The following is a 27,204-nucleotide window of genomic DNA, read 5'->3' as shown; positions in this document are numbered from 1 at the left end:
ATAACTAAATATTTATAAGGTCCCAAAAGCGAGACCTATTGGCTATGCCAAGCAGCCGTGCGGCCGCAAAAGTGATCGCGATCAAATATCACAGCGGCCGTGAAAGTAAACGCGGAAAAGCGTGGTGCGCGTGCCCGCGCACATGCACTGTAGCTCTAGTCTGGCCTGGTAGCACTTTTTGGAGCCCTTTCAAAATGGCTCGCCAGACCAGCGCATGCGCTGGGTCAGGCGAGACCTAATAAAATAAAACATTGTGTTGAGGAGCAGAAGGGACGCAACCTCCAATATTGAATTCTCTTCAAATTAGACGACTCCCTTCATGGGGAAAAAAGGGAGGGGGGTGGTGACATTTCTCGATCGGTAATCAGTCTTCTACCAAAATTTGGGAGAGTCCTCATCCTCTGGCTAGCAATATCTCTGGAGCTCTCATGTAATAAAAGATACTCGAAATGCAAGTCATGTTTAGGGGCATTATGGGCTTAACGTCACTGTAGTAAGTCACATAATCTGTAAACGTCAATGACCTACTGGAAAACAAAAATGGAAATGAACACTTCCAGACCTAAACACTAGATGGCAGGATAATGCAAGCATGTGAACCTAGCAGGGTTTTACACTGCAAAATAATGTCCTAGAGCTATCTCAAATAGGGAGTTCCTAATGCTTCCAATGTACACAACGTTAAGAAATTGTATTGTGAGGAGAGATTGCCTGAAGCTGCAGGTAACAGTGAAGCGGAATGCACTTTTACATATGGAAAGATTTTGTCAAGTGAAAACCAACAAGTTGATTGAGGGAAGTCTTGAATTAATCTCAGCCACTGGTAATTGCTCGTGCTACATCCCAATACATCGTTTTTCGCCCACCATGCAACCTCAATTTGGACCCAGCCATATGCACATTAGTCTTTACCTTGCTCCTCATGGGAACAGTCCAGACCGAACTGCCAGGCTAGGTCCTCCCTGAAACGGAACAGAAGAAACCTATAACTGGTTTTAACCTAGTTAGGGCTCTTCAAATAGCTTGGTTTCAGTGCTACAGGGAGTCCAGGACCCACGTCTGGGTATATAGCCGAGTCCAAACTGAGGTGGCATGGTGTGCAGAACAATGGACTTGGATGCGGACAGAGTGATTACTAGTGGCTGAGATTAATTCAAGGATTCCGCCCTTCACTTTGTATAATAGTATGTTGCCCTAAGTGGAACGGGTGTGCCCAGACGTGGGTTCCACGCACATGGTCACTGGAACCAAGCTATACCCAGCTGACAAGCTCATAATAAGAGCGAAACCGGTTCTAAGTTGCTTGCGTTCCAGTTCAGAGAGGACCTGGCCTGGCCGCTCAGGCTTCACTGTTCCCATTGGTCCTCGGACCTATACACACTTTACATCGGCAAAAACAACTGCAAACTCCCTTCCCCTCTCGACACCCATGGACCCTTCACCAGCCGACACTCCTTCACTGAGACCCAGAACCCACCTCCACCCCCCCCACCCCCCCAGATACAACTCCACCGCACCCCAACCCCTGCATTGCATCCACGCCACGGAAATCTGGAACCTAGACAGCACCACCCTGGACGTCGCCTTCCTAACCGAAACCTGGATGAAAGCTGCCTCTGGACCAGACATCACGATCGCCATACCCGAAGGTTGCAAGATCACCCGGAAGGACCACCCCAATTGCCCAGGGGGAGGCATCGCCATTGCTCAAGGCCAACCTCCGTCTGAGCACCTACACCGACGGGCCCACAGAACTCATGGAACACCTCCACTTCAAGATACAGACCAACCTGTCCACCACCCTCCGATACACCCTCATCAAAGACCCCCAGGACCCAGCGCAACTTTCTCTGTCTCCATCATAGACATCTCCCACAAGCCATCGCCTCCACAGACTACACCTTGCTGGGAGAACTCAACTTCCACCTCGACAACCGCCAAGACCCCAACTCCACCTCCCTCCAGGACAACCTCCAAAACATCGGATTCAAACAGATCGTACCAGAACCAACACACTCAGGACACACCCTCGATCCCATTTTCACAGCAGGATACTCCATCACCTTCAGCCACACCTCCGAACTCCCATGGACGGCCACCGCTGCGTCCACTTCACCTTCAAAACTAACATCTCCTGCAGACACCCATACCAGCTCCAGCGCAGGAATTGTAACAAGATCTCAGACGACCAGCTCTCTGCCTCCCTCAGCAGCTCTGCACCCACCACCACAAACAAGGACGCTATCACTGCCGCCCGTACCCTTCACAACCAGATCACCAGCTGCGGCAACACCTTCAGCCCCCCCCCTTAGGAAAACATCCAGCCCACAAACCTAGAAAACCAGCTCGTTCTCCACAAAACTCTGATAATCCAGGCGAACCTGCAGACACCTTGAAACGCTATAGAGGAACTCCAAAACCCCAGCAGACCTAGACATCTTCAGAGCAGCCACCACCGCCAACCAAAAACTCAGACTCACGAGGAAGAAAGCTCTCCAGGACAGCATCTCTGCCGACGCACTCAACAGGGAACTCTTCGGAATCAAAGAGTTTGCTCAACCCAACAGTGGGACTACCGACATCCCACCTTCCCAGAACCTCTGCCACAGACCCGCACCTTCTTCCTTCACAAAATGTAGACCATCTATGACAACTTCGATGACAACAACTCTCACAAGGAACCCACACCCAGCGCTACCCACATCACACAGCCAAAACTGGACAGCTGGACCGCCCTCAACATCGAAGACAACCTGAAGAATATGGAGACAACCCACCCTGAGGCCCCCACGGACCCCTGCCCTCCCCACATCTACCACAGAGCCGCAGACATCATCGCCCCAAACTCCAACAAATCATCAACCGCTCCATCGAGACCGCCTCCATCCCCGATGACTGGAAACACGCCGAGATCAACCCTCTCCTGAAAAAAAACAGTGGAACCTACCGACCTCAACAACTTCAGACCAATCTCCTTACTCCCATATCTGAGGAAAGTCACGGAAAAAGCAGTCAGTCAACTCTCATCCTTCTTAGAAGGAAATATCCTCGATACCTCCCAATCAGGCTTCAGGAATAATCACAGCATAGAGACCGCCCTTGTCGCCGCGACAGACGACATCCGCTCCCTCCTCGACAGAGGAGAGACGGTGGCCATCATCCTCCTGGACCTCTCCGCCGCCTTCGACACAGTCTCACACCGCACCCTAGCCAGCAGACTCCATGACGCAAGAAACCAAAACAAGGCCCTCAACTGGATCCGCTCCTTCCTCTCAGGCAGAACACAGAGGGTCAGACTCACTCCCCCCCCCCCCCCCCGCCTCCTTTTCTCCCTGAACCCACAACGACCACCTGCGGAGTCCCCCAATGATCCTCCATCAGCCCCACCCAGTTAAACATCCACATGGCCCCACTAGCATCCACCATCAGATCACACAGACTCAACATCGTATCGTACGCGGACAACACCAAACTCAACCTCTCCCTATCCAACGAACCCAACATCTCCAGACACAACTTCCAAGAAGGAATAGAAGCCGTCGCCAGATAGATGAAGAACAGCTGCCTACAATTCAACATGTACAAAACAGAAGTGCTCATCATGGGCCCACACCCAGACGCCTGGAACGACACCTGGTGCCCCTCCCCCCCCTTACCTCGGGACACTTTCCTCCCCCACAGATCATGCACGCAACACCTCTGAATCAAAATTGACCGCCAAATCAACGCCGTCACCTCTTCCTGCTACCACACCCTCCGCCTACTCCAGAATACATTCAACTGGATTCCCCTCAAACACAGGAAAACAGTCACCCATGCCCTCATCAGCAGCCAACTTGACTACGGCAACACACTCTACGCCGGGATCAACAAAAACCTCACCAGTAAACTCCAGCAGGTCCAGAACGCCGCCGCCAGACTAATCCTCAATCTACCGCTCCACTGCCACATCAGCCAATAGCCACACTGGCTCCTCATCAAGAAGAGAATCACTCTGCTGTTTGCTTTCACTGCCTGCTCCAGACACTGAAAGACCACAATGGAGCTCTCGTATCAGGCAATCAAGACGGCATCCCAAACCCAGGAGGTGATGAGGAGGATTGAAACGTTGGACAGAAAAGAAGCAGGAGCTGATCCATGATAGGATGCGGAGCGGAGCACAAGCTAAAGATGGCGCCGCCGATCATTCCTGCGAGGCACCCAGAGTGCATCTAAGTCTCAGCTGCCACTGCAAGACCAGAGACAAGGCGGAGGGGAAAAAATCAGAGCAGCGGGTCCAGTACGAGGATAGTGGTGACTCGTCCGAGAGGCTCCCCCTGCGATGCAGTGCACACATGGCTGAGGGGGGCACGTGGCCCCAGAGCAGAGCTTCACGACGTTGTGGCGCCTCGCCTGACTCAACGCGCTAACGAGGCTCGGTAAATGAGGCGGAGCGGATTCATACGAGTCCTAAGCTGGGTGGAAGGCTGGAAGTGGCGCCCGACCTCAAGATGGCATCCAGGCGGAGGTCTTGCTCACGATAGGGGAACAATTAATATACACTGGCTACTAGTCTGGAAGACAGACCGAGAAAGCCATAGATCTGAAGCATCTCATCCATAAGTGCCAGGTGAAAAGGCTGATGCACATCGCGCTGCCACAAACAAAGCTATACCACACGCCTGACCCTAAGACTGAACTTGGCAAGACAACCATTGACTGGGCTCACGCCTGACAGCCACTATTAAGCATCAGCCTACAAGAAGTACCGCAAAGCAGAGGGGGGCTGCCCGCCCAAGAGAGGAAGGCCTACAACACAGCCCTTATGCACCCGAAAAAAGCGGCATAAATGGTGTGGTGCCGAAGTGTGGAACTCCTAAGGGGGCAATAGCTCGGTGGCATGACCTGGACACACGGACTACTTCTGGCACTTCCAGCCTGCAGACGCGGTGGGGCTCCCCCACGTACTGACCTTGATCCTAGATCTAGAGGCCTGAAGGCAAGAACGATGTGTTGTTCCACAATCTACAGACTTAGGCTAGCAGGAAGAAGCAGCGGAGGGTGTTTCCCAACTACACAGGGACCGATGTCTTCGATTTAACTAGGATGATGCCCCATGGGCGAAAAACCGAATCGGTTTGTAATTACCGCTGAACCAGAGTACCATTGGCCATTACCGGGTGGAGCTGTCCTATGCAGCTATAGAGGAGTCTGGCCATGGTTCACCCACTCGGCCATCACCTACCCAGCCGAACATCGGACAGACATTGTTTTTAACAGTGCTTCACGGTCTTGTCTATCTTCCACTTTGAATGCTTGTTTCCCCTGAAGTCACTTACCCCCTCTGGTCTGCCTGACGCTATCTGCATTCCTTTTCCCTGGTTTACCTTTCTCCCTCTACCTTGCATTCCACATAAGAGGTTTCTGTTTTTGCTATGTAACTCGAAAATAATCTATGTTATTGCGAAATCTTATGTTTTTCTACTGTCTGCTCTTACCATGGAGTCCGAACAACCTTGGCCGATGCCCGGTGGAGCAGTCCTATGCAGCTATAGAGGAGTCTGGCTAGGGTTCACCCCTCGGCCGTCACCTACCCAGTCAGACATCGTTCTTAACGGTGCTGCGCGGTCTTGTCTATCTTTCACTTTGACAGCTTGTTTCGCCTGAAGTCCCTTCCCCCCTCTGGTCTGCCAGACGCTGCCTGCATTCCTTTTTCCCCTTTTACCCTTCCCCCTCTACCTTACATTCCACATAAGACGTTTCTGTCTTTGCTATGTAATTCGAAAATAACTTATGTTATCGTGTAATAGCATGTTTTCGACTGTCTGTTCTCACCGCGGAGTATGAACAACCGTGGCCGAAGCCCGTGGAGCTGTTCTATACAGCTATAGAGGAGTATGACCCTGGTTCACCCCCTCGGCCGTCACCTACTCAGCCGGACATCTGACATTGTTTTCCTCGCCTCCCAGTTATGTTTCCCCTCCCTCTATCTTTCTCTTATGTCTATACTTGGAATCTGTAACTGAAGTAATAATGTAATCTTTAACTTGCTGATCCTCATGTAAAGCGCTCCGATACCTACGGGTCTAGCCAGCGCCATATAAAACCTTGCAAATAAAAAAAAGAAAAAAATAAATAAATCAAGCTTCTCACCCACGCTCACAAAGCCCTTCACAACACTGGACCCGCCTACATAAACCACCGCCTCTCGTTCCACCCGCCCCACCCCAAAGATCTCTCCGCTCAGACCAAGTCTCTGGCAACTGTACAACGCATCAAGAATTTCAGAACAGGACGACGCTCATTCTCCCTCCTTGTGGCCTCAGACAGACGCCCACACTCTCCAGGTTCTTGAAGGGCCTCAAGACTTGGCTCTTTGGAGAACCATCGTGTACCACCCAGGAGCTGCGCCCCTAACCCCCCCCCCCCCTCCCCCAGCACCTTGAGACCCTTTCGGTTGAGTAGTGCACTTTACAAAACCCTGATTGATTGATATACTTTATTACAAGTGGCAATAGAAATGTTAAGGGCATGTTCTCAGCTTACCAATTTCCTTATTTCAAATGCATAAAGCAGATGTTCACATGAACCTAAAGTAATGTCATTAACACATCTTGGAGATTACACATCACAAAATTATAAAAACGTCAAAGGGAAAACAATGAACATGAGTTAGGTGAGGAAATGGAAATGCCAAAGCTGTGAAAATTAAATGCATTATTACCTGGACCCAAGTCAACCATGGTATGAAAAGAAAACTAAATGCCTTAAGTTCGCTTCACCTTAGCCCAACTGTTCCGGGATGAAGACAATAACTACAACATGGATTTTGGTTTGCTTTATGTCAGGAAGGCACCAGAGTTGACAATACAACCAATGAAGATTTAAACTGTCAGCAACTCAACACATCTCTCGCCAAACATCCTCAAATGGGACAACTGTGCATTTAATCAATGATTTACTGCAAGAGATAGATAAATGCTAATTAAGATAAAAGGATAGCTACCACCACCAGTTAACCATTCTCAGTCTCCACAATGTGTGAAAGAGTGGTAACAAACTACAGAAACCAAGTGCTGCCCAAAAACTTAATTTTACGCTTACCTGTCTTGGTGGAATTTACCACCTTATGAGGTAGGACAAAAAATTCTGCAAGAAAATGTATCATCCAATATAATTTGTTAACTTTCACTGATGAGGAAATGCAGCACTCACTCATTTTGCAAAAATAAAACTTTAACAATGGAAAGAGTTTGCTAACAGACTGGCAGAAATCAGAGTTTGTCAAATATAGGCAAAATACGTGCTGCTGGTAAAGAGGAGGAGACAAAGCAGTAGCCATGAGTTAGGTCTGTCCTCATTTACTCTTGTATTCTGCAAACTCATTCAAGTTATCCAATTTCATATGCATAATCCACTTGTGTTTTTAGTACAATGCAATTGCTTAGGAAGTGTATGTGTGGTCATTCAGAAATTAACTAGTTGATGTAGAATGTCAGCATAATATACTAATGCTCAGAAAGAAAAATCCCTACACCTAGCCACGCTGTACCAAGAGCCACAACCTAAGCACAGTTTAACGGTTGCCAATGAGCAAGTTATACAGCTGAAATGTCCCGATTTGATTTAAGCTTTCATTCCACTGTATCCGAATCATATCAAAATATCAGAATAAAACATTTCACTTACTAGCTGCTGTTGCGACTGGTTGAGCAATGTTTGGAGGTGGTTTAAGTTTCATCAGTTCATTAAGACTGCTGCTTTTAAGCAAATCTTTCAGCTGGATCTGATCCTTAGCAGGTACAGTTGTGAGAGCATTCCTGACAGTAGGTGCTGCTGAAGTGGGCCGCGTAGTTGCACTGGTCTGAATTATTTTTGCAACAGTTATAGTCTGCCTGTTGGTCGCAACAGGTGTTGTTTTTGTCACTACTATTGTATTTCCCAAGGTTGGAAGTTGGTTTATTTGATTCAGTACGAAAGTCGTCGTTGATGGTGGCTGCAAAGAAGAGGGAAAAAAAAAAAAAAACAAGATATAATAAACCTGAACTTAAAGTAGACTGGCTCTACAGATTCAAATTTCTGCTAGAAATCTGCAGAAAATCACTGTAAAAACAATTTAAAAAAATCATTTTTTTTCTTAGCTCAAGAATTACTTCAATAAATGTATCAAAACAGTTTCTGCACACCACAAAGATTCTTTGCGACATCCGCTCGCAATCTAAAATACATATTCTGCTGGTGTAATCTTCCGAATGAATGAATGAACAAGTTACTTACCTTCGGTAACGATGTATCTGTAAGAAACATTAGTTAGTTAGATTCCTCACCTTAGAATATCCCCAGGCGTCAGACTGGATCCGGAAGATTTTTCGTCAGCAATACCCCTTGCGCGTCGCTAGGCGTCGTCTGCGGCTCCGCGTCCGTCGTCGGCGTCGTGCGCCGGGATGACGTCGGAGTACTTAGACGCCGCCCTCGCGCGCTGACGTCAGTTCTTGTACATAGCCTTCCGCGCCAGGAACGCAGAGCCATGCAAAGACCGACACTGGTGCCACAAATAAAATCTAGGGGCCTGAAAGGACAACCTTAACCCTAGATGTCAGTTCGCAGAACGGGGAGGATGGGAGGGTCGGTGAGGAATCTAACTAACTAATGTTTCTTACAGATACATCGTTACCGAAGGTAAGTAACTTGTTCATCTGAAAGAAACACGTTAGTTAGATTCCTCACCTTAGAATAGATACCCAAGCAATACCATCCCCGGTGGTGGGTCTGCGAACCAAGATCACACCAGAAAGTCCTGGAGGACAGAACGGCCAAAGAAGCCATCCCTCCGGACTTGGCTGTCAAGGCAATAATGCCTGGCAAACGTGTGTAGCGAAGCCCACGTCGCCGCCTGACAGATGTCCTGCAAAGGGACTCCCCGTCCCAAGGCAGTAGTAGCCGCCGTGGCCCGAGTAGAATGGGCGCGCAGCCCAACAGGAGGGTCCTTTTTAGCCAAGGAATAGCACATTTTTATACACAAAACGACCCACCGAGAGATGGTTCGTTTGTGCACAGCTTTCCCCTTCTTAGCGCCCACGTACCCAACAAAAAGCTGGTCGTCCACCCGGAACTGTTTTGTGCGGTCCAGATAAAAGGAGAGCGCACGTTTTGGGTCCAGACGGTGGAGCCTCTCTTCCTCTTTGGAAGGATGCGGAGGCGGAAAGAAGGTGGGCAAGGTGACAGACTGCCCAAGGTGAAATGGAGTCACCACTTTAGGAAGAAAGGAGGGACGAGGCCGAAGGACAACCTTGTCCGGATGAACAGATAGAAAAGGAGGCTTTGAAGATAAAGCCTGGAGCTCACTCACCCGTCTAGCTGAGGTGATGGCTACCAGAAAAGCAGTCTTAACAGTCAGAAGACGAAGAGGGCAATTGTGAAGAGGCTCGAAGGGAGCGCACATCAGGAATGTCAATACCAGATTCAAGTCCCACTGAGGCATTACAAAAGGGACAGGAGGGAACGTGTGTGTAATGCCTTTGAGAAAGCGTGTAACCACAGGGGACTTGAAAAGAGAAGGCTGATCAGGAAGCCGCAAGAAGGCGGAGATGGCAGCAAGATAACCTTTCAGGGTGCCCAGGGCAGAGCCCTGCCGGGCCAGAGAAAGAAGGAAGAGGAGAACCTCAGAAAGAGGGGCGGAAAGGGGATCCACAGCCTTTGCTGTGCACCATGCCACAAATTTGTTCCACCGGCAGGCGTATACCGACTTTGTGGAGGGACGCCTGGCTGCCAGAATGATATCACAGACTTCAGGAGGCAAGTCAAATGGCATCAACTGCCGCCGCTCAATCTCCACGCATGGAGGTGGAGGCTGGACAGGTTCGGGTGGAGGACCGTCCCCTGCTGCTGCGACAGAAGATCCTCCCGAAGGGGCAGACGTATCGGGGGATCGGTCAACAGACTGAGTAGCTCGGGATACCAGTATCTTCGTGCCCAATCCGGAGCCACCAAGATGACTTGGGCCCGGTCGTGCCTGATCTTCTTCAGCACTCTGGGCAGAAGTGGTATAGGCGGAAAGGCGTACAACAGACCGCAACTCCACTCGTGACGAAAAGCGTCGCCGAGCGAGCGCCGCCTTGGAAATTCCAACGCGCAGAACTGCTGACATTGCGCGTTCTCTTCGGTGGCGAATAGATCTAACCAAGGCTCTCCCCACTGCTGAAAGTGACCTTGCGCCACTTCGGAGTTCAGACGCCATTCGTGATCCATCATGCACCAGCGGCTGAGTTCGTCTGCTCTGGCGTTCAGAGAGCCCGCCAGATGTTGAACCACTAGGGTGACGCCCTGGTGTTCCAGCCACGTCCAGAGGCGCAGAGCCTCCTGACAAAGGGTCTACGACCCCACCCCGCCCTGTTTGTTGCAATACCACATGGCGGTGGTGTTGTCCGTGAACACCTGCACGACACTTCCCCTGACAGAGGGAAGGAAGGCTTTCAGTGCAAGCCGGATCGCTCTCAACTCCAAGAGGTTGATGTGGAGACGAGACTCCGCCGGAGACCAGAGGCCTCTGATCTCCGCCTCCCCCATATGGCCACCCCAACCCAGGAGGGACGCATCCGTCACTACGACATGCTCCGGTTGGGGAAGGGAGAGGCTCTTGCCCTTGACCCACTCGCGGTCCGTGAGCCACCACTGCAACTGCTGTGCAGTGCCCTCCGAGATCAAGACATGGTCGGACAGGTTGCCGTGATGCTGGGCCCACTGAAACTTCAGGTCCCACTGCAGAGCCCGCATGCGCCGCCTGGCGTGATGCACTAGTAGGATGCAGGAGGCCATCAGCCCCAGAAGCCGCAACACTAGCCTGACCGAAACCCGGGATAGAGGCCGAAAGATGGGAATCAGGGCCTGTATATCCCGGACCCGCTGTTCCGGTGGATGGACCCGGAACTGCGCCGAATCGAGAACCGCTCCGATGAAGAGGAGCTTCTGAGAGGGACTCAGGTGTGACTTCGGCACGTTGATGGAAAACCCCAGCAAATGCAGGAGATCCGCCGTAGTCTGGAGGTGGGAGACGACTGCCTGGGGCGAGCCCGCCTTCAACAACCAGTCGTCGAGATAGGGGAAGACTGAAACCCCTGATCTGCGCAGATGAGCTGCGACCACCGCCAACACTTTCGTGAACACCCGAGGGGCACTGGTGAGGCCGAAGGGGAGCACGGTAAACTGAAAGTGCTCTTGGCCCACCGTGAACCGCAGGTAACGCCGGTGGGCCGGCAGGACGGGGATATGAAAATATGCGTCCTGCAAGTCCAATGCTACCATCCAGTCTCCAGGGTCTAGGGCAGCTAAAACCTGAGCCAACGTTAGCATCTTGAACCTTTCCTTTCGGAGGAAGGCATTGACGTTCCGGAGGTCCAAGATAGGGCGTAGGCCCCCCTTGCCCTTCTTGGGAACCAGAAAGTAGTGGGAATAACAACCACGACCTACTTCTGGACTCGGAACGCGCTCGACGGCCCCCTTGGCCAAGAGAGCCGAAACTTCCTCGCGGAGAAGATTCAAATGATCCCCCGAGATACGGTGGTGCTGCGGTGGCATGGCTGGAGGGGTCGTCTCGAAGGGGAGGGAGTAGCCCCTTCGGACGATTTGCAGCACCCACCTGTCCGATGTTATGGACCGCCAGTGGAGCAGGTGATGGCGAACTCTGCCGCCCACTGGCGTGGTATGGGCCTGAAAGCTCGGACTAGGAGGGCTTTGAGGCGGATGCTGCTGGGGTGGAAGTGGGCTGACCACGTCGGCCTCCATTTCCGCCACGGCGGAAGCCACGTCCGCGACCGCGCGCAGGTTGGTTCTGCGGCTGGTGGCTTTGCGGACGTGAGGAGGCGCCCCTTCCTTGGCCACGAAAGGGGCGAAAAGCGGAGGTGTGCGCCCGCGGAGCCGAGAGGCCCAAGGACTTGGCCGTAGCCCGGGAGTCCTTAAAGCGGTTCAGCGCACTGTCCGCCTTCTCACCAAACAGGCGAGTGCCATCAAAGGGCATGTCCATGAGGGTGGTCTGGACATCCCCGGAAAATGACGTGGACCGCATCCAGGCGTGGCGGCGGAGCGCCACCGTGGTTGAAATAGCCCGACCCAGCGAGTCCGTGGTGTCAAGCCCACATCGTATGGCGTGCCGTGCTGCATCCCTCCAATCGGCCAAAGCATGGGTAAGACGCGTCCGGACCTCCTCCGGGCACAGGGGCAGCACGTCCTCCACCGTATCCCACAGGGAATGGGAATAACGGTCCAAGAGACAGGCGGTATTTAAGGACCGCAGGCCCAAACTAAGGGACGAGAACAGTTTCTTGCCAAACTGCTCGAGTCTCTTGGAATCCCGGTCCGGCGGAGCGGTCGGGAAGGAGGATTGGGAGGTAGAGGCCTGGATAACCAGACTCTCGGGGGTGGGGTGTTGAGACAGGAAACTGGGGTCGCCCGGAGCAGGGCGGTGGCGCCTGGCAACGTTCCTATCCACAGGAGGAACTGTGGAGGGCTTGGACCAGGTGCCCTGCAGAACGTCAGTGAGGGCCTCGTTGAACGGCAGCAGAGGCTCAGTGGAGCTTGCTGAGGTTTGAAGCACCTCAGTGAGGATGTTAGTCCTCACAGCCACGGCAGGCAACTCGAGCCCAAGGGCCTCGACCGCCTTGCGCAGCACCACAGAAAATGCTGCACCCTCCTCCGAAGCCACGGTCGGAGGAGAAGTGAATCCAGTGTCTGGCGAGGTGTCCAGCCCACTGGCCTCCCCCAGTTCATCTGCCCAGTCCTGAGAAAGCTGTGACTGAACAGCCAGAGGGTCCTCGAACCCCTCCCAGTCGCCCCCTTCTTCCGATTCCTGATAAACAGGAGGAATGATCGGAACCGGACTGTAGAGATGGTAGGACTCAAGCGGCGTCGGATGCGGCGTCGGTCGACGCCGCGGCGGCGCCGGGTCCGGATGAGGGCTAAACTGGGGTGACGGCGCCAAAGGCGTCGGCGGCGCCGGTGGTTCAGGCGTCGGCGCCGGTGGAGGAGTGACTAGGTCAACCGGCGTCGACTGGGGCCCAGGCATGGGCCCCGCGGGGACCTGCGGCGTCGAGACCGGAGTCGTCGACGGCGCCGGGGCCGGAGCCGCCGGCAGGCAAGATCGCCCAGTCGAGTCCGCGGGGCCCGAAGGCGCGCCAGCGGGCGTCGACGGCGGGGCCAGGCTCCTCATGGCCGAGAGGAAGGCACTGATCTCCGCCGGCGCCGCGTCAGTCCCAGGGACCGGAAGGTATGGGGGCGGACGCGGCACCTGCGGCTCCGCCGGAGCCGCGGGGGTGGAACCACCCTGACCCTCGGCCGAGTCGCGCGACCGGCGAGGGGAGTCCGAAGAGCGGTGTCGCCTCTTGGACTTCGAGCGTTTGGACTTACCCGACGACTTGGAGCCGGACGATCGATGGCGTCGGCTAGGGCTCCGCGAGCGATCCTTGGACCTCCTCCTGGACCGGGATCGCGCACGACGCGGAGCCGAGTGGCGAAGCTCGAGAAGCTTGCGGGACCGCTCCCGCCTAGCCTTCGAAGTCAGGGCCTGGCAGTCGTTGCACGACTCCGCGTCGTGGTCGGGGCCTAAGCAGTAGAGGCACCGGCGGTGGTGATCGGTCACCGACATCAGTCGATGGCAATCCTCGCAAGCCTTGAACCCAGGCATCCTACCGGCACCAGATGTCGACAGACAAGGATCAAAAATGATCAAAAAAGATTTAGTCAAAAAAAGACTAAAAGGGGTAGCTCTCCCGGATCTGCGCTTACTGGCGCGGAAAAAAGAAGAACTGACGTCAGCGCGCGAGGGCGGCGTCTAAGTACTCCGACGACGTCATCCCGGCGCACGACGCCGACGACGGACGCGGAGCCGCAGACGACGCCTAGCGACGCGCAAGGGGTATTGCTGACGAAAAATCTTCCGGATCCAGTCTGACGCCTGGGGATATTCTAAGGTGAGGAATCTAACTAACGTGTTTCTTTCAGATTCTATATATAAAAAAAATAATAATGATTCCCATGCACAGGGACTGGCTAGGTAAAGAGCAACTGTTCACAAAAGATAACACAGCAAGATTGATAAGCTATAATGCTTATGTTTTGACACAACCTGTATTGACTGCTACAATACTGAACCTACGGTCAGCGTAAGGGACTAAAGGATTGATGGAGGAATTCAATGAAGCATGAATGACTGGGGAGGGGAATTATAAACTGAAAAACACACTAGTCTCGAGCAATTTAAAAAAGCTGGTGCACTTGTGACAGTGAAATTAAAGGTGTGGTAAAAACTAATAGTTTCCTCATCGAGCAAGAGACAGAGTTAGAGGTTCAGAAATACAGATTGTAAAGTTGACTAACGTACTTCAGGACTTTAAAACAAAAATTGGCTTTGAGGAGGGAGTCAGGGGTCTTCCCTCAGGATGACCCAAAATGCTTTTTTGAAACATCATGGAGGGTTCATTCGCATAGTAGGATAAGTGGACATTATGGGGTTTATCACAACCTTGGAATTAGACCTCCAAGCCAAACATGTGAAATGTAAACACTGGAAACAAGATAGAAGGTGGACAACATCCAGACTCCAGTAATCAACGAATAAGCAATTGATTCTTAAATCAAAATTCTTGGTAACAGATTATTTTGCTGGATTATGCGGTTTCTGTTTGTTATACTTTAACAGACTTCGTGGTCAAGCAAAACAAGAGTTGAAGAGCGTTACCACACAATAAAGTACAAAAACTGCATTGATTCCTATTATACGTTAACAATGTACAAGTCAAATTTCTCATAGAGGATAGCTTTTCTTAGGATCTCCCCTGGATTTAGTGATTTTATCCTTTGACTTTATATTCCAAATGTACGAGGACAAAAACTAGTTTCTTCTCAAAGTGGCAGCACTCTGGGTGCTGCAATTGATAAATTAGCACTGTCATGTTATCACAAATGAATGGAGGTGTAGAACAAACCAGGAATTAAATGGCAAGAACATTAAGAAACTGCAGCATGATAACAGCAAAGTCCTGCCCAACCAGGTGCCTCTGCTAATCACGTCTGTGTCCCTAAGAACCCGATAGACTCAAGCCAGACACAAGACCCTTAATGAAGTCTCCAAAAACTATTTTTTCTAGCATTACATCAAAAATATCTGCTTCAATTTTTCTAAATTTCCCATTGTGGCCATCACAATTGTTTAACATCTAATAGCACCTCGACTATTTTAATGTTCTTACTTTGGCCTCACCTAGAGTCATGTTACTCGTTGCAATTAAACTAATATGTTGCGGGGCGTGGTTTGGACGCCGAAGGAGATGGCGGCTCGGTGATTCTCTCTGCCCGTGCGATACACGAATGAGGGCAGAGGAACGGGCCTCACCGCTCTTCTCCAGCAACGGAGGGCGGAAGATGTGAGCGGAAGGTGAGGAGGCCTGAGAGGAGAAATTTGGAGCCGTTTTGCTGCTGGGAAGCGGCCCGGCCACGACCTTAAGCGATCCGATCGATGCCTGTGAGGACTTCGGCAGACTACGGGACCGCGTGACCGGAGAGGTGTCGGCGGCTGGGCGGTCGCCGAAGTGGAGCGAGATCAAGTGTGAAGGCTATTGGATCTCAGCCGTTGTAGGTGCTGGAGCGCACTTATGGTGATATGGAGGAGCTGCGCAGCGCGATAAACAGTCGTTGATGTATGTCGCATTGACAAAATGGCGGATACCGCGACATGAAAGGAGAACCCTCGTGCTTCTGTTGTAGAGTCCATGGGGCGCTTGAGTATTTCGAGTTATCTGCGTTCTGCGAGGGATGTGTGCCTACCCTGAAGATGTGGGCTGTGGAGTTGTGAGACCGATTCTACTACCTTCAGTACGGCCTGTGTACAAATGATTACGGCGTGCATGTCATTGTGGCGGAGCGCATGGAATAAACGGCTCCCACCAGGGTGGAGCTAGGCCTACTGGGTGAATCCGGAGCTCTACTTCTTGTCCGCGACTGGGTTGCTCTGAGCCTGCATGACTTCCTGGCCACTGGGTGATCTCGCCTGCGATCTTTTGCCTGGCACCATGGTTTCGATACGTGGTGGTGCGGCCATTTCCTGTCCATCTACACTGGTCTCCATGTCGTGATCAGCGCCAGGTTCTGAGTTCCTCCAATCACATTGCTAGAAGAAGGGAAGACGCCATTTCGGACGGCAGAGTGAACGCCTATCAAGAGTCACTCCACTGGAGCAGGTTGATGTAATTTGAAACTTTCTATCTGGCAGAGGTGTCTTTTCGGTGGTCTACCATGGCGGATAGCAAAGAATCGATGAAGAGCACGAAGAGGCTCAAATCTGACCAATCAAATCCTAGTTCACCCAGCAAAGGGGCGAAAGGTAATCCCGATTCGACGGATCTGATTCTCAATAAGCTGGAGGAAGTTAGGGAACTGGCTAAGGCTACTAAAGATGAGGTGGTGGCTATCAGGCAGGATAATCGTGAAACCAATGCAAAATTGGTGGAGGCAGAGTCGAGGATCAGCAGGCTTGAGGATCTCGAAGTAAAGTCGTGTGCAGCCATCACCCGCTTGTGCATTTCATCGGATCTCACTATGCGGAGACTGGCGGAGTTGGAGGACAGGAACAGACGGGGGAACCTACGCATTTTTGGCCTTCCGGAGGGGTCGGAGGATCAGCATGCTAGTTGCGGAGCTTTCCTGGAGTCTTGGTTCTCCCAGGCTACTAATCTGTCCTTCCACCATCCACTGGAGTTCGATAGGGCTCATAGAGTACCAGGCCAGATAAATAAAAACCAGAAAGGGCCCAGAGCAATTGTGTGCAAGCCATTACGTTATCAACACGTGGAACAGATTCTTGGTTTCATGAGGAAAAACAATCATATCTTATGGAAATCAGCCAAGGTGTACATTTCGCAGGACTACAGTAAAGAGACGGTGGAGCTTAGGAAGGCGTTCTTGGCGCTGCGACCAATGCTAAAGAAAAGGGGCTTTCAATATGGGTTCGCTGGCCCTGCAAAGTACCGTGTTTTGATCCAAGGGTCCCCTCATTTCTTCTCTGATCCTTTGAAACTGAAACGCATGCTGGAGGGCCCGGATGATCAGGACATGGACACAAGTGCCTCATTGGGGACGGCGGCACAGGCCTCAGCCTCAGGTTATGGGTGAACATAGCTTTGTACGTTCTAATGCTGTCTGGGGGGCAGGCTGTCTAGGGCATATTTTCTGTCTCCGGGCTTTCTCCAAAACAGTGTTTTTGGCAGTACGCAGTGGTTGATGCACAGGGTATCTAGCCATGTGTGATGTCTTAGATTTATAACCTTCTGTATAGAGGAGTTTCAGTTTACTGGGCCAACATAGTTAACGGTCATGCGTAGTGTTTTACAGGTTTATTACGGGGGTTGGTAGGGATTGTTGGGGACTTTAAACTACTGGTCCGGATTGATTGATGAGGTACAAGTGGGTTATGCTGGTGGGGGGGTGTTGTTGCCTAATGGGTTGTATCAGGCCTTAATCTAAGAGGGATAGTTCCTCAAGTCCATGGTGCTTTCTCTCAGTTTACAGGTATGCACGGGGGAGTTCCGACGCATTCTCCTTCCAGTCACCATGTCTATCTTGTTCAGTTGGGGTGGGAAGGGTGGGGGGCAGGGGGTTTGTTGAGTAGGGGTATGTGTTCTTTGTTTTTTACTTTTATTGTTGTTTACTCCGGCTTGCATGGTCCTCATCTTTTTGCTTCTTGTGGGTGTGAGGGGTACTGGGCTTTACTGCGGATTTAAATACGATTTCACCGTGAAATATGTGTTTGTTGTGATGTTGTTGCAACCTCCTGATGATAAATAGCTCATTTGGCTCGCCGGTGGGAGCATGTAATTTAGACAGACTAAAGGTACTGTCGCTTAACGTTAAGGGCCTGAACCAGCCTGTGAAGAGACAGAAGATATTAGATTATGTTAAAAGACTGAAGGGTGATATCGTCTTGCTCCAGGAGACGAAGCTTGAGGCAAAGCAGTTTTACCACATGAGAAATAAATTCTATAATGAGGTGGTGGGTGCAGAGGCTGTAAATAAAAAGAATGGTGTCCTGATACTTGTTGCAAAGAAATCGAAGGTGGAGGTTTTATCGTCCGAAGTTAGTGCAGATGGTAGATGGGTCACGGCCAAGATGAGTAAGGATAATACAGAGTTCTATGTCACCAGCGTGTACGCACCCAACACTAGCGATCTGGTCTTTTGGGACAAACTAAATAAACACCTTGAAACTATTCCGGATACTGCGTTGCACATAGTAGCTGGGGATTTCAATCTCCCTATAGATGCAATTTTGGATAGGGATTCACGCTGTGTCTTTAAATCTACGAAAGCCCATAAAGCTTTTCTTAGTATGTGTAAGCGTTTCCACTTGATAGACACATGGAGACTCCAGAACCCCACGGAGAGAGATTATACTTTCTATTCTCCACCACACGACTCATACTCACGGATTGACTTCCTCTTTATCACACAAAATGGCGTCCCTAGATTGGATTCCACAACCATTGAGCCCAGGGTTTTATCGGATCATTCATGCATTTCCTTAACACTCACTAATGTTAAACCATCCTCTCGTCAGACAACTTGGAGGCTGAATGATGAAATCCTGGCTAGTGACAAACACCGGGCCACAGTACAGGAGGCTATAACATCATATCTTCAGATTAACAAGCAAGGGGACACGTCCGATCTCATTAGGTGGGAGGCTCTAAAAAGTACTATAAGGGGAGTGTGTATCAAACTTAGGTCAGAAATGAATAAATCTTACAATGAGAAGTTGGAGGCTTTGGAGATGGACATTAGGAGCTTAGAGATCAAACATTTAAAAGATAGGGATGAGATGTCTCTTGCTGCATTGGCGAATAAAAAGTATGAGTATAACAAAATAGTTAGTGAGAGGGCGGGAGTCTGGCTCGACAAGGGCAGGAGATTTAAGCTTTGTGAGTCTAATAAGGCGGGTAAGTCCCTCGCCTCATACTTGAAGTTTAAGGTCCAGAAGAACTCGATTAGTGTCATTAAGGATGCTTCTGGGCACTCGTACTCGGATCCTGATAAAATAACGGAGGTGTTTAGAGTTTTTTATGAGGACCTCTACGCCAAAAATGAGGCGGTAGAGGAACCTAAAATTAAGGAATACTTAGATGCGTGTGATCTCCCACAGCTTTCGGAGGAAGATCGGATCAATCTGAATGGTCCAATCAGCTCTGTAGAAATAGAGGCTGCGATTAAACGTTTAAAGGTTGGGAAAGCCCCTGGCCCTGACGGATTTACGGCAAAATTTTATAAAACTTTCCCCTCCCTTTTGGTTGGCCCCCTCCTCCAACTATTCAAAGGTATTAATGACTCTGGTGAAGTGAGAGGTACTTTGGCTGAGGCCATAATAGCGGTACTTCCTAAAGATGGGAAAGACCCCTCGCTACCGAAAAATTATAGACCGATCTCACTGATTAATATTGATTGCAAACTCCTGGCCATGATACTTTCTGCTCGCCTGCAGGGGGTTCTTCCGAAGCTGATCCACCCATCTCAAGCCGGATTCCTTAAGAACCGTTTGTCCAGTGACAACACAAGAATTCTGGCGCATGTATTAGAAAAGGCGAAACTCTTAGACACGCCGACTGCAGCGATAACACTGGATGCTGAAAAAGCGTTCGATAAGGTGGATTGGTCCTTTCTGCGAGCTGTTCTCTGTAAGTTCAATCTAGGAGAGTCATTCACTAAACTGGTAATGTCCCTCTACTGTTGCCCGACTGCACGTGTTAGGGCTGGTGGATCCTTTTCCTCTCCCTTCCACTTAAAACAAGGTACGAGACAGGGTTGCCCCCTGTCTCCTTCACTCTTTCTGTTGGCGATTGAACCGTTCTTATACCATATACGGCATGATCCGAATATAGCCGGTATACCATTTGGTGATTGCACTATAAAACTAACGGCCTATGCGGATGATGTCCTGATAATGTCGGAAAGAGCGGACGAAGCAATTCCGGCTCTCATGGCTGACATTGAAGATTTTTCCAGAGTATCTGGATACAAACTTAACAAAGATAAAACGGAGGTCAAACTTTTGAACAATGTTGGGGATAAGGGGATTATTGGAGATTCCGGGCTTACGTGGCAACCTCGGTGCTTTAAGTATCTTGGGCTGGATTTTGACAAGGACCTGATTTCCACGCTGAAAGTAAATGAAGACTTGACCTTGAAAAAGATTTCTACACTGCTTGATGGTTGGTCACCAAAGTTTCTCTCTTGGTGGGGTAGAGCAGAGACGCTTAAAATGATGTCGACTCCGTTGGTCAATTATTTGGCAAGCATGCTCCCTATGACGTTCTCTAATGCTTTTCTTACTAAGGTAGATCACGTGTTTGGGAATTTTCTGTGGCAGGGTAAGAAGGCCAGAGTCTCTCTGAAGAAGTTACAATTAGCAAAGGATAAAGGCGGACTCGGTCTCCCTTCCTTCAGGAGCTATCAGACGGCGTTTCTGTGCAAACAGGGCGCACAGTGGCTGTTGAAATCCCCTACTTACACACCATTATGGATAAATATAGAGGAGTCTTTGGTAGATCACGCGCCTTTGGAGGCCCTCCTTACGATGAACCTGTCACACCTTCCTCACTCCAAGTACATCATGCTTAATACTAGAAGGGCCTTACTTAGATTCGATCAAACACATAAAACAAACCTGACAGTCGCCAGGTCCTCGTATATGTCCTTGTGGAGGAATGCACATCTTAAGATTAAGGGTAGGACTATATTTTGGGAGTCATGGTCCAAGAAGGGCATTAACTTAGTGAAGGACTTGTATGAGGATGGGGCTCCTCTGCCATTCTCGACCTTACAGAGCAGGCATGATCTTAGTCCGATGGATTTTTATGATTTTCTTAAACTTAAATCGATTCTGACAGCAAACAGCTTCTCTCCGTATGTCCCTTGGCTTATACAGCAGATCCCACGACTAATACACGAGGGTCACTTTGTATCGAAAGTATATAAATTGTTGTTGCCCCTACCCATGAAAAAACACAAAAGAGTGGAAAGCGTATGGGAAGCGGAGCCAAATCTATCAGGCATATCCTTTGACTGGGAGGTGATTCATAAGTTAGCCCTTACACATAAAGTCTCACCCATTCTATTTCAGACGAAGTATATGCTTCTCAACAGGGCCTATTGGACTCCCGACAGGCTGTTCAGATGTAAATTAAGAGATTCGCCTGTGTGCTGGAACTGTCAGCTAGGCACCGGGGATCTTGCGCATATGCTTTTCTCCTGTTCTTCATTAAAGGATTATTGGGGGAGAATATTTGATTGCATTTCCCATGTCTTTAAGATAAAACCTGTACAGGAATTTATTTACGTCATTCTGGGGGCACTGGACCCACAAATAACAACTGACCAAGATCGCCAATTGATGGACTTAATGTTAACGATGGCATGTAAAGTGATTCTTTGCAAATGGAAAAATGCGTCTGAAGTGAGCTTTAAAATCTGGCAGGAGTGGTTGTCTTTCCTGAGGGGGTCAAGTAATCCGGCGCTTCAAGCTTCTACCTGGAGCCCCTCAAACAAAAAGCTCTGGAGGGCACTGGATGCATCCTCCTTTCATTATGACCCACCCTGAGAGGTATATTTTGCTTGTTTCCTCGGAGTGGGGTTGTGGTTGGGTGCAGCGTGTTTGATCCAACGAGTCCCGGGGCGCTGCGCGCCACACATGAAGCAATGTAATAGACTGTATTGGTATTTGATGATGCGAGCTGGATTGGGGTTTTATTCTTTACTTATCGTTTTGTCATTCATTTTCATTTTTGTATTTGTACATATGACATGACTGTACTGATCTTGGTGCACGGAAGAGTTATTGTATTGTTTTTGGTTCTTCAATAAAAAATATTTGAAATTAAAAAAAAAACTAATATGTTGCAACCAGTACTGAACTGTGGATGTAAAGATTACATCACTCCTGAACTAGCTACCTTAAAAATTGTTGCCTGCTAAACACCTTAAATGAACAATTACTGCTATCAACACGCACTGCCGCTTAAGTCTCAAACGTTCTGCTTCCAATAACCCCCAACCTTAGGACATACGCAGCTGGGCTTTTGACAATTCAGTCAATTAAAAATGCACGCTTAAATGGGAGAACAGTAATGCCCAGATTCCGTACACATTGAATTCCCTTCCGAAATGATTAAGGAAGCAATCTGTCACTTTAAAAAAAATGGCAGATGGTAATTGCCAATATAGCAAGATGTTTTTCAAAGCAAATAAAATTGTGAGTGCTGTTTTAAAATGAGAGGTCACTGGCACCATGGTATGCTTCATCAAAGACTTGAGAGAAAAACTCAAATTGGGACTTTGGAATTGATGTACAAGTTACTTACCTTCAGTAACGAAATATCTGTAAGAAACATTAGTTAGTTATAGATTCCTGATCTTAGAATTACCCCCAGGCGTCAGACTGGATCTGGAAAGTTTTTAGTCAGCAGTACCTCTGCGCGTCGAAAGGTGGCGTTGGTTGGTTCCGCGCTGGTGTCGTGGTCGCCGGGATGACATCACGGTAGCTACTTAGACGCTGCCCTCACGCGCGGATATCAGTTCTGTACACGACTTTCCGTGCCAGAAACGCAGAGCCATGCAAGACACTGACCACTGGTGCACAAACGCAGGGCCCTGAAAGGATGTCCTTAACCCTAGAAATCAGTTCGCAGAACGGGGAGGATGGGAGAGGCGGTAAGGAATTTATAACTAACTAATGTTTCTTCCAGATTCATCGTTACCGAAGGTAAGCAACTTGTTCATCTGAAAGAAACACTTTAGTTATAGATTCCCTACCTTAGCAATACCAACCCCGGTGGTGGGTCTGCGAACCAGGTTCACAACAGAAAGTCCTGGAGAACAGAACGGCCAAAGAAGCCATCTCTCTGGACTTGGCTGTCGAGGAAGTAGTGTTTGGGTAAATGCGTGCAACGAAGCCCACGTAGCTGCCCGACATATCATTGAGAGGCGCTCCTTGCCCCAAAGCAGTAGTCGCTGCAGTCGCCCTGGTGGAATGGTCGCACAGCCCCAATGGAGGCGCCTTTGTCATAGAATAGCAGGCTTTGATACACAAAACGACCCATCGGGAGATAGTACGCCTGTGTACAGCCCGACCCTTCTTTGCACCCAGGTACCCAACAAAGAGCTGGTCATCCACCCGGAACGGTTTTGTGCGATCTAGATAAAAGGAGAGCGCACGATTTAGGTCCAGACGGTGGAGTCTCTCCTCCTGTTTCGAAAGATGCAGAGAGAAGGTGGGCAAAATGATGGTCTGCCCGATGAGAAAGGCAGTGACAACCTTGGCCAGGAAGGATGGACGAGTCCTGAGAACGACCTTGTCTGGATGGACAGACAGGAAAGATCCTGGAGCTCGCTCACTCTTCTTGCAGATGTGACAGCCACCAGGAATGCAGTTTTAGGAGTGAAGCATCTAAAAGGACAGTTATGAAGAGGCTCAAAGGGAGCGCATATTAAATAAGTTAAAACAAGGTTCAAGTCCCACTGAGGCATAACGAAAGGACTAGGAGGAAAGAGAGGAGTTATGCCTTTCAAGAAATGATTGACCACCGGGGAGTTGAAAAGAGAAGGCTGATCTGGAAGCCGAAGGAAGGCAGAAATGGCCGAGAGATAGCCCTTGAGCGTGCCAAAAGCAGAGCCCTGCTGGGCCAAATAAAGGAGGAACGAGAGAACTTTAGAAAGGAGGGGCAGAGAGGGGATCCACAGCTTTTGCTGTGCACCATGCCACAAATTTGATCCACCGGCAGGCGTATACAGTCTTAGTGGAGGGACGCCTGGCTGCCAAGATAACATCGCAGACTTCAGGAGGCAGGTCGAAAGACGTCAACTGCCACCGCTCAATCTCCACGCGAGGAGGTGGAGGCTGGACAGGTTCGGGTGGAGGACCATCCCCTGCTGCTGCGACAGAAGATCTTCCCGAAGAGGCAGTCGGATTGGAGGATCGAAGGCCATGTTGAGCAGCGTGGGATACCATACTTTGTGCCCAATCCGGAGCCACAAGGATGACTTGGGCCCGGTCGCGCCATATCTTCAGCACTCTGGGCAACTTTCCTTGCCTTATCAGATGCTTTCGACAAATTAGTTCTTTTTGTGGGACTTACCCAAACACCTTTGACTGCGAGGAACATTGATGGCTCTGCGAACGATCCTGCGACCTTCCTCTTGATCAAGATCAACACTGTCGCACTTCGAGTAGCAAGGAGCTTGAGGATTTGCTCCCTGAAGGCTTTGGAGTGCTCAGTACGACAATCAACGCAGGCCTTAGCGCTGTGGTTGCGCTCAAGACACCAGAGGTAGACTAGGTGTGGCTCAGTCACTGACATTTTCCGGTGACAGCCAAAACAGGGCTTAATACCAGCCTTTATTGTGGACAGCCCTGCCACACCAGGACACAAGGTATAAACATTTTTTTAAAAAAACAACAAAAAAGACGCTTTGATAAAAGGTCATAAAAAGTCAGTCAAAAAGTGATGGGGTTAAGAAAGGAGACTGAGCCTGTGGTGTCTGGCTCGAGAAAAAGTTGCTTCTAAGCCCCAGATCGAAGTCATGACTCCATGGGTTAGTTGGCTGACCTAGCTATTCTAGCACCATGGCCACAAAAGTTGAAGTCGCCCCTTGATGAACTAGACTCCTAATAAACTTGGATGAACAAGCTTTTCTCCTAAGCTAACAAAAGTGAAAACATATATAGCCCTTAACATTTTTTATTGTAATATCTTTCCTTTGTGATTGGGAAATGTGTAATGTTACTGTAATATCAATCATGAAAAGAATTGTAAAAAAATAAATATAAAAAAATAAATAAAAAAAACCACGTTGAAGCCGCTTGTCCTGGCCAGTCAGTAGCCACTTGCAAGGAATTGCTACTGACCACCAGCGTGCAACCAAGACGATCTCCCCTCCACACCAGTTTTCACAGTAATCGGGAGTCTCAGCAGTGTGTGGACTGGCCGCAAAAGACTGAAACTAGCCCTCACCGAGGATATCCTTAGACCAGCTGTGTCCAGAGACCAGTAGCCCAGCCGCATTGTGACTTCTACTGGCCCAAAGAGGACTTCAAGTAACTCTGACCCCTGTGGCCAAAGTCAGCCCACTGTAGCTGTGGACTCCGGAATGGCTCCAGTCAACCGAACACCACCCAGAGCATCTTTCAGCATTTTGCATCCCAGTCATCAGGACCACTCTATTGAAGTCTATGGTAGTCTTGATGTAAAGAGTGGGACTAAACTTGAGACTGCTTTGGTGACCAGGTAACTGTCCAAATATGCCTTATTCCTGCCACTCCATCGACCCCAGAACTACCTGTCGGAATTGGTCATCCAGTCTGTGCCAGAGCTACGAAACAACCCTTACAAACATTTCAAAAGTTTATCAACTTAACAGTTACCAATGCTGGTTTGTGCTTTACACTGAAAAATCGAGATTAACGTTTTCTTAAAAAGACTAAATCTCCAGAAGCCTCCAGTGGATCTTGCTCATCTTGAGTTCTACAAATTCATAACAATGTACACATACTTGTTATTTTCTATGAATTAAATGCATATTAAATATACTTCACTAGTAAGTAAAGGCATTTTTATTTTTAAAATAAATTAACATTTTTGGTAGTGTAATGTATGCTATATTGAGCAAATTTTACGTTCTTCAAAACAAAAAAAGACAGTTTTTAATTAAAATGACACAAGGGTAGGAAGCATAAGAATAAAGAAAAGATGGATACCGCAGACAGATAAACTAGAGGCTAAAAGGTTTGATAAATTGACACTGATCCTTTAAAGAAGCACACTCCTCTAATATATAATAAAATATTGTTAAGGAATCTTATCTATTTGAAAGGGTGTTCCCATAGGTTCTGAAAGGGCTACATTGAATTCTGAAGGATACGAGGCTCTAGCTGATGGAGACGTACTTTCAGGAAATTCTAAATAAGTAGGACTCCTTAGAGTGATTTGTGAAGGACATTTCATGTAGGCACTGCAAGATTCATCTTCAATTAGGCAAACTGCAAATACAGAGAATAAGGACATACTGCTTCTTTCCAGACTTTCAAGGTCGGTCCATGCGATAAATGAGTAAGCTCTTCCACTTCATACCTTTGCTGCTTCTCGTGGATGGGCACATGGCCCGTTTTAGCATGCGGATAGATTCTTGAAGATAAATTTAATGTCTCTACTGTATGATTTTAGGAGCCAACCCATCAAGTTCAACGATGGTAGACAGATGCAGGTTCCAGTCCATGAAATTAAGGAGCAGCTCTGTTATACTTGGAAGCCTCATGAGTGGGCGCTCAGATACATGGTCAATAAACCAACTTTTGTGTGGCCACTCGGGAACTAAAAAGTTAATCTCTACTTTGGAGTGGATCAGCTTGAAGATATAGTTCTTCCTAACTTGATTAGATAATGTGTTGGCAAGATAAGGAGAGCTGGCAAGATACAGGGGTGTGGCGGACAGGGCTCTCTGCCCTGGCGCTGTGCACTGTGCCCTCAGAGAGGATTGGTAAAAATCCTGTTTAGTGCTTGCCAGCTCAATCAAGAAAATACATGAGGGACTACTTGCTATGATGAGATATATGGACTGGCAGTCGTGTGAGTAATCATACCGCTTACCTGTCTGGAGTACTGACACAGGAGAGAGATCATGAGGACGAGCGTTCAGATGCAGGGCGTCAGGGGAGTTGCCTTTCAGGCACCGGCATTAATTAGCGACCATGACACCTCCAGATGACAAGCAGCTGGGGCTGCCGACTAGGAGGAATGCATAACTGCTGTTACGGCATAATTGGTAAAAGCACTCAAAAGGACGCCTAAGAAGCACAGCATAGAGTACAAAAAGCCGAAAGGGCTACCAACCTCCTGAGAAGCCCTAATCACTGGCGATGCCCTACACTGGAAAGGAATGCCAAGCTGAGGAGATAGTGATCAGTTGAGTGACCGCTATTCACAGTAGGAGGCTCAGAGTTGGAGCTTTGGGGGTCAGCACTGGTATCCCCAACAAAGGCACTTCAGGTAGGCGCCCAATCAGATTCCTTAGCCAAAATATTTCATAATGATTCTCCACAGATTTCAGTGAAAAAAACAATGGTTGTTCGCATTCATCTAACACTACCCCCTCACCTGTTCCTTCGGTGTCTACATCAGGAGTTACTTCTGAGATTAACGG

At 49.3% G+C, this 27,204-nt stretch overlaps 1 protein-coding gene across 7 annotated transcripts in view; it reads right to left on the bottom strand.

The window, feature by feature from the left end:
• The window catches only part of SBNO1 (strawberry notch homolog 1), a 1,282,279-nt gene that overhangs the window by 1,144,966 nt on the left and 110,109 nt on the right, over positions 1-27,204 (bottom strand). For 4 of the 7 annotated variants that reach the window (XM_085634807.1, XM_085634808.1, XM_085634809.1 and 1 more), the window contains 2 exons: positions 7,669-7,975; positions 7,084-7,128 (listed from right to left, as the gene is read on the bottom strand). In XM_085634807.1, coding sequence (XP_085490933.1) covers positions 7,084-7,128; positions 7,669-7,975 — 352 coding nt within the window. The remainder of the gene's footprint in view (positions 1-7,083; positions 7,129-7,668; positions 7,976-27,204) is intronic. The other 3 variants (XM_085634811.1, XM_085634813.1, XM_085634812.1) reach the window with 1 other exon arrangement.

Source organism: Triturus cristatus, chromosome 11, assembly GCF_964204655.1.
Source record: "Triturus cristatus chromosome 11, aTriCri1.1, whole genome shotgun sequence".
NCBI classification, from domain to species: domain Eukaryota; kingdom Metazoa; phylum Chordata; class Amphibia; order Caudata; family Salamandridae; genus Triturus; species Triturus cristatus.
Note: the sequence above shows the minus strand (reverse complement) of the source record. Positions and strands in the feature narration are given on the sequence as shown.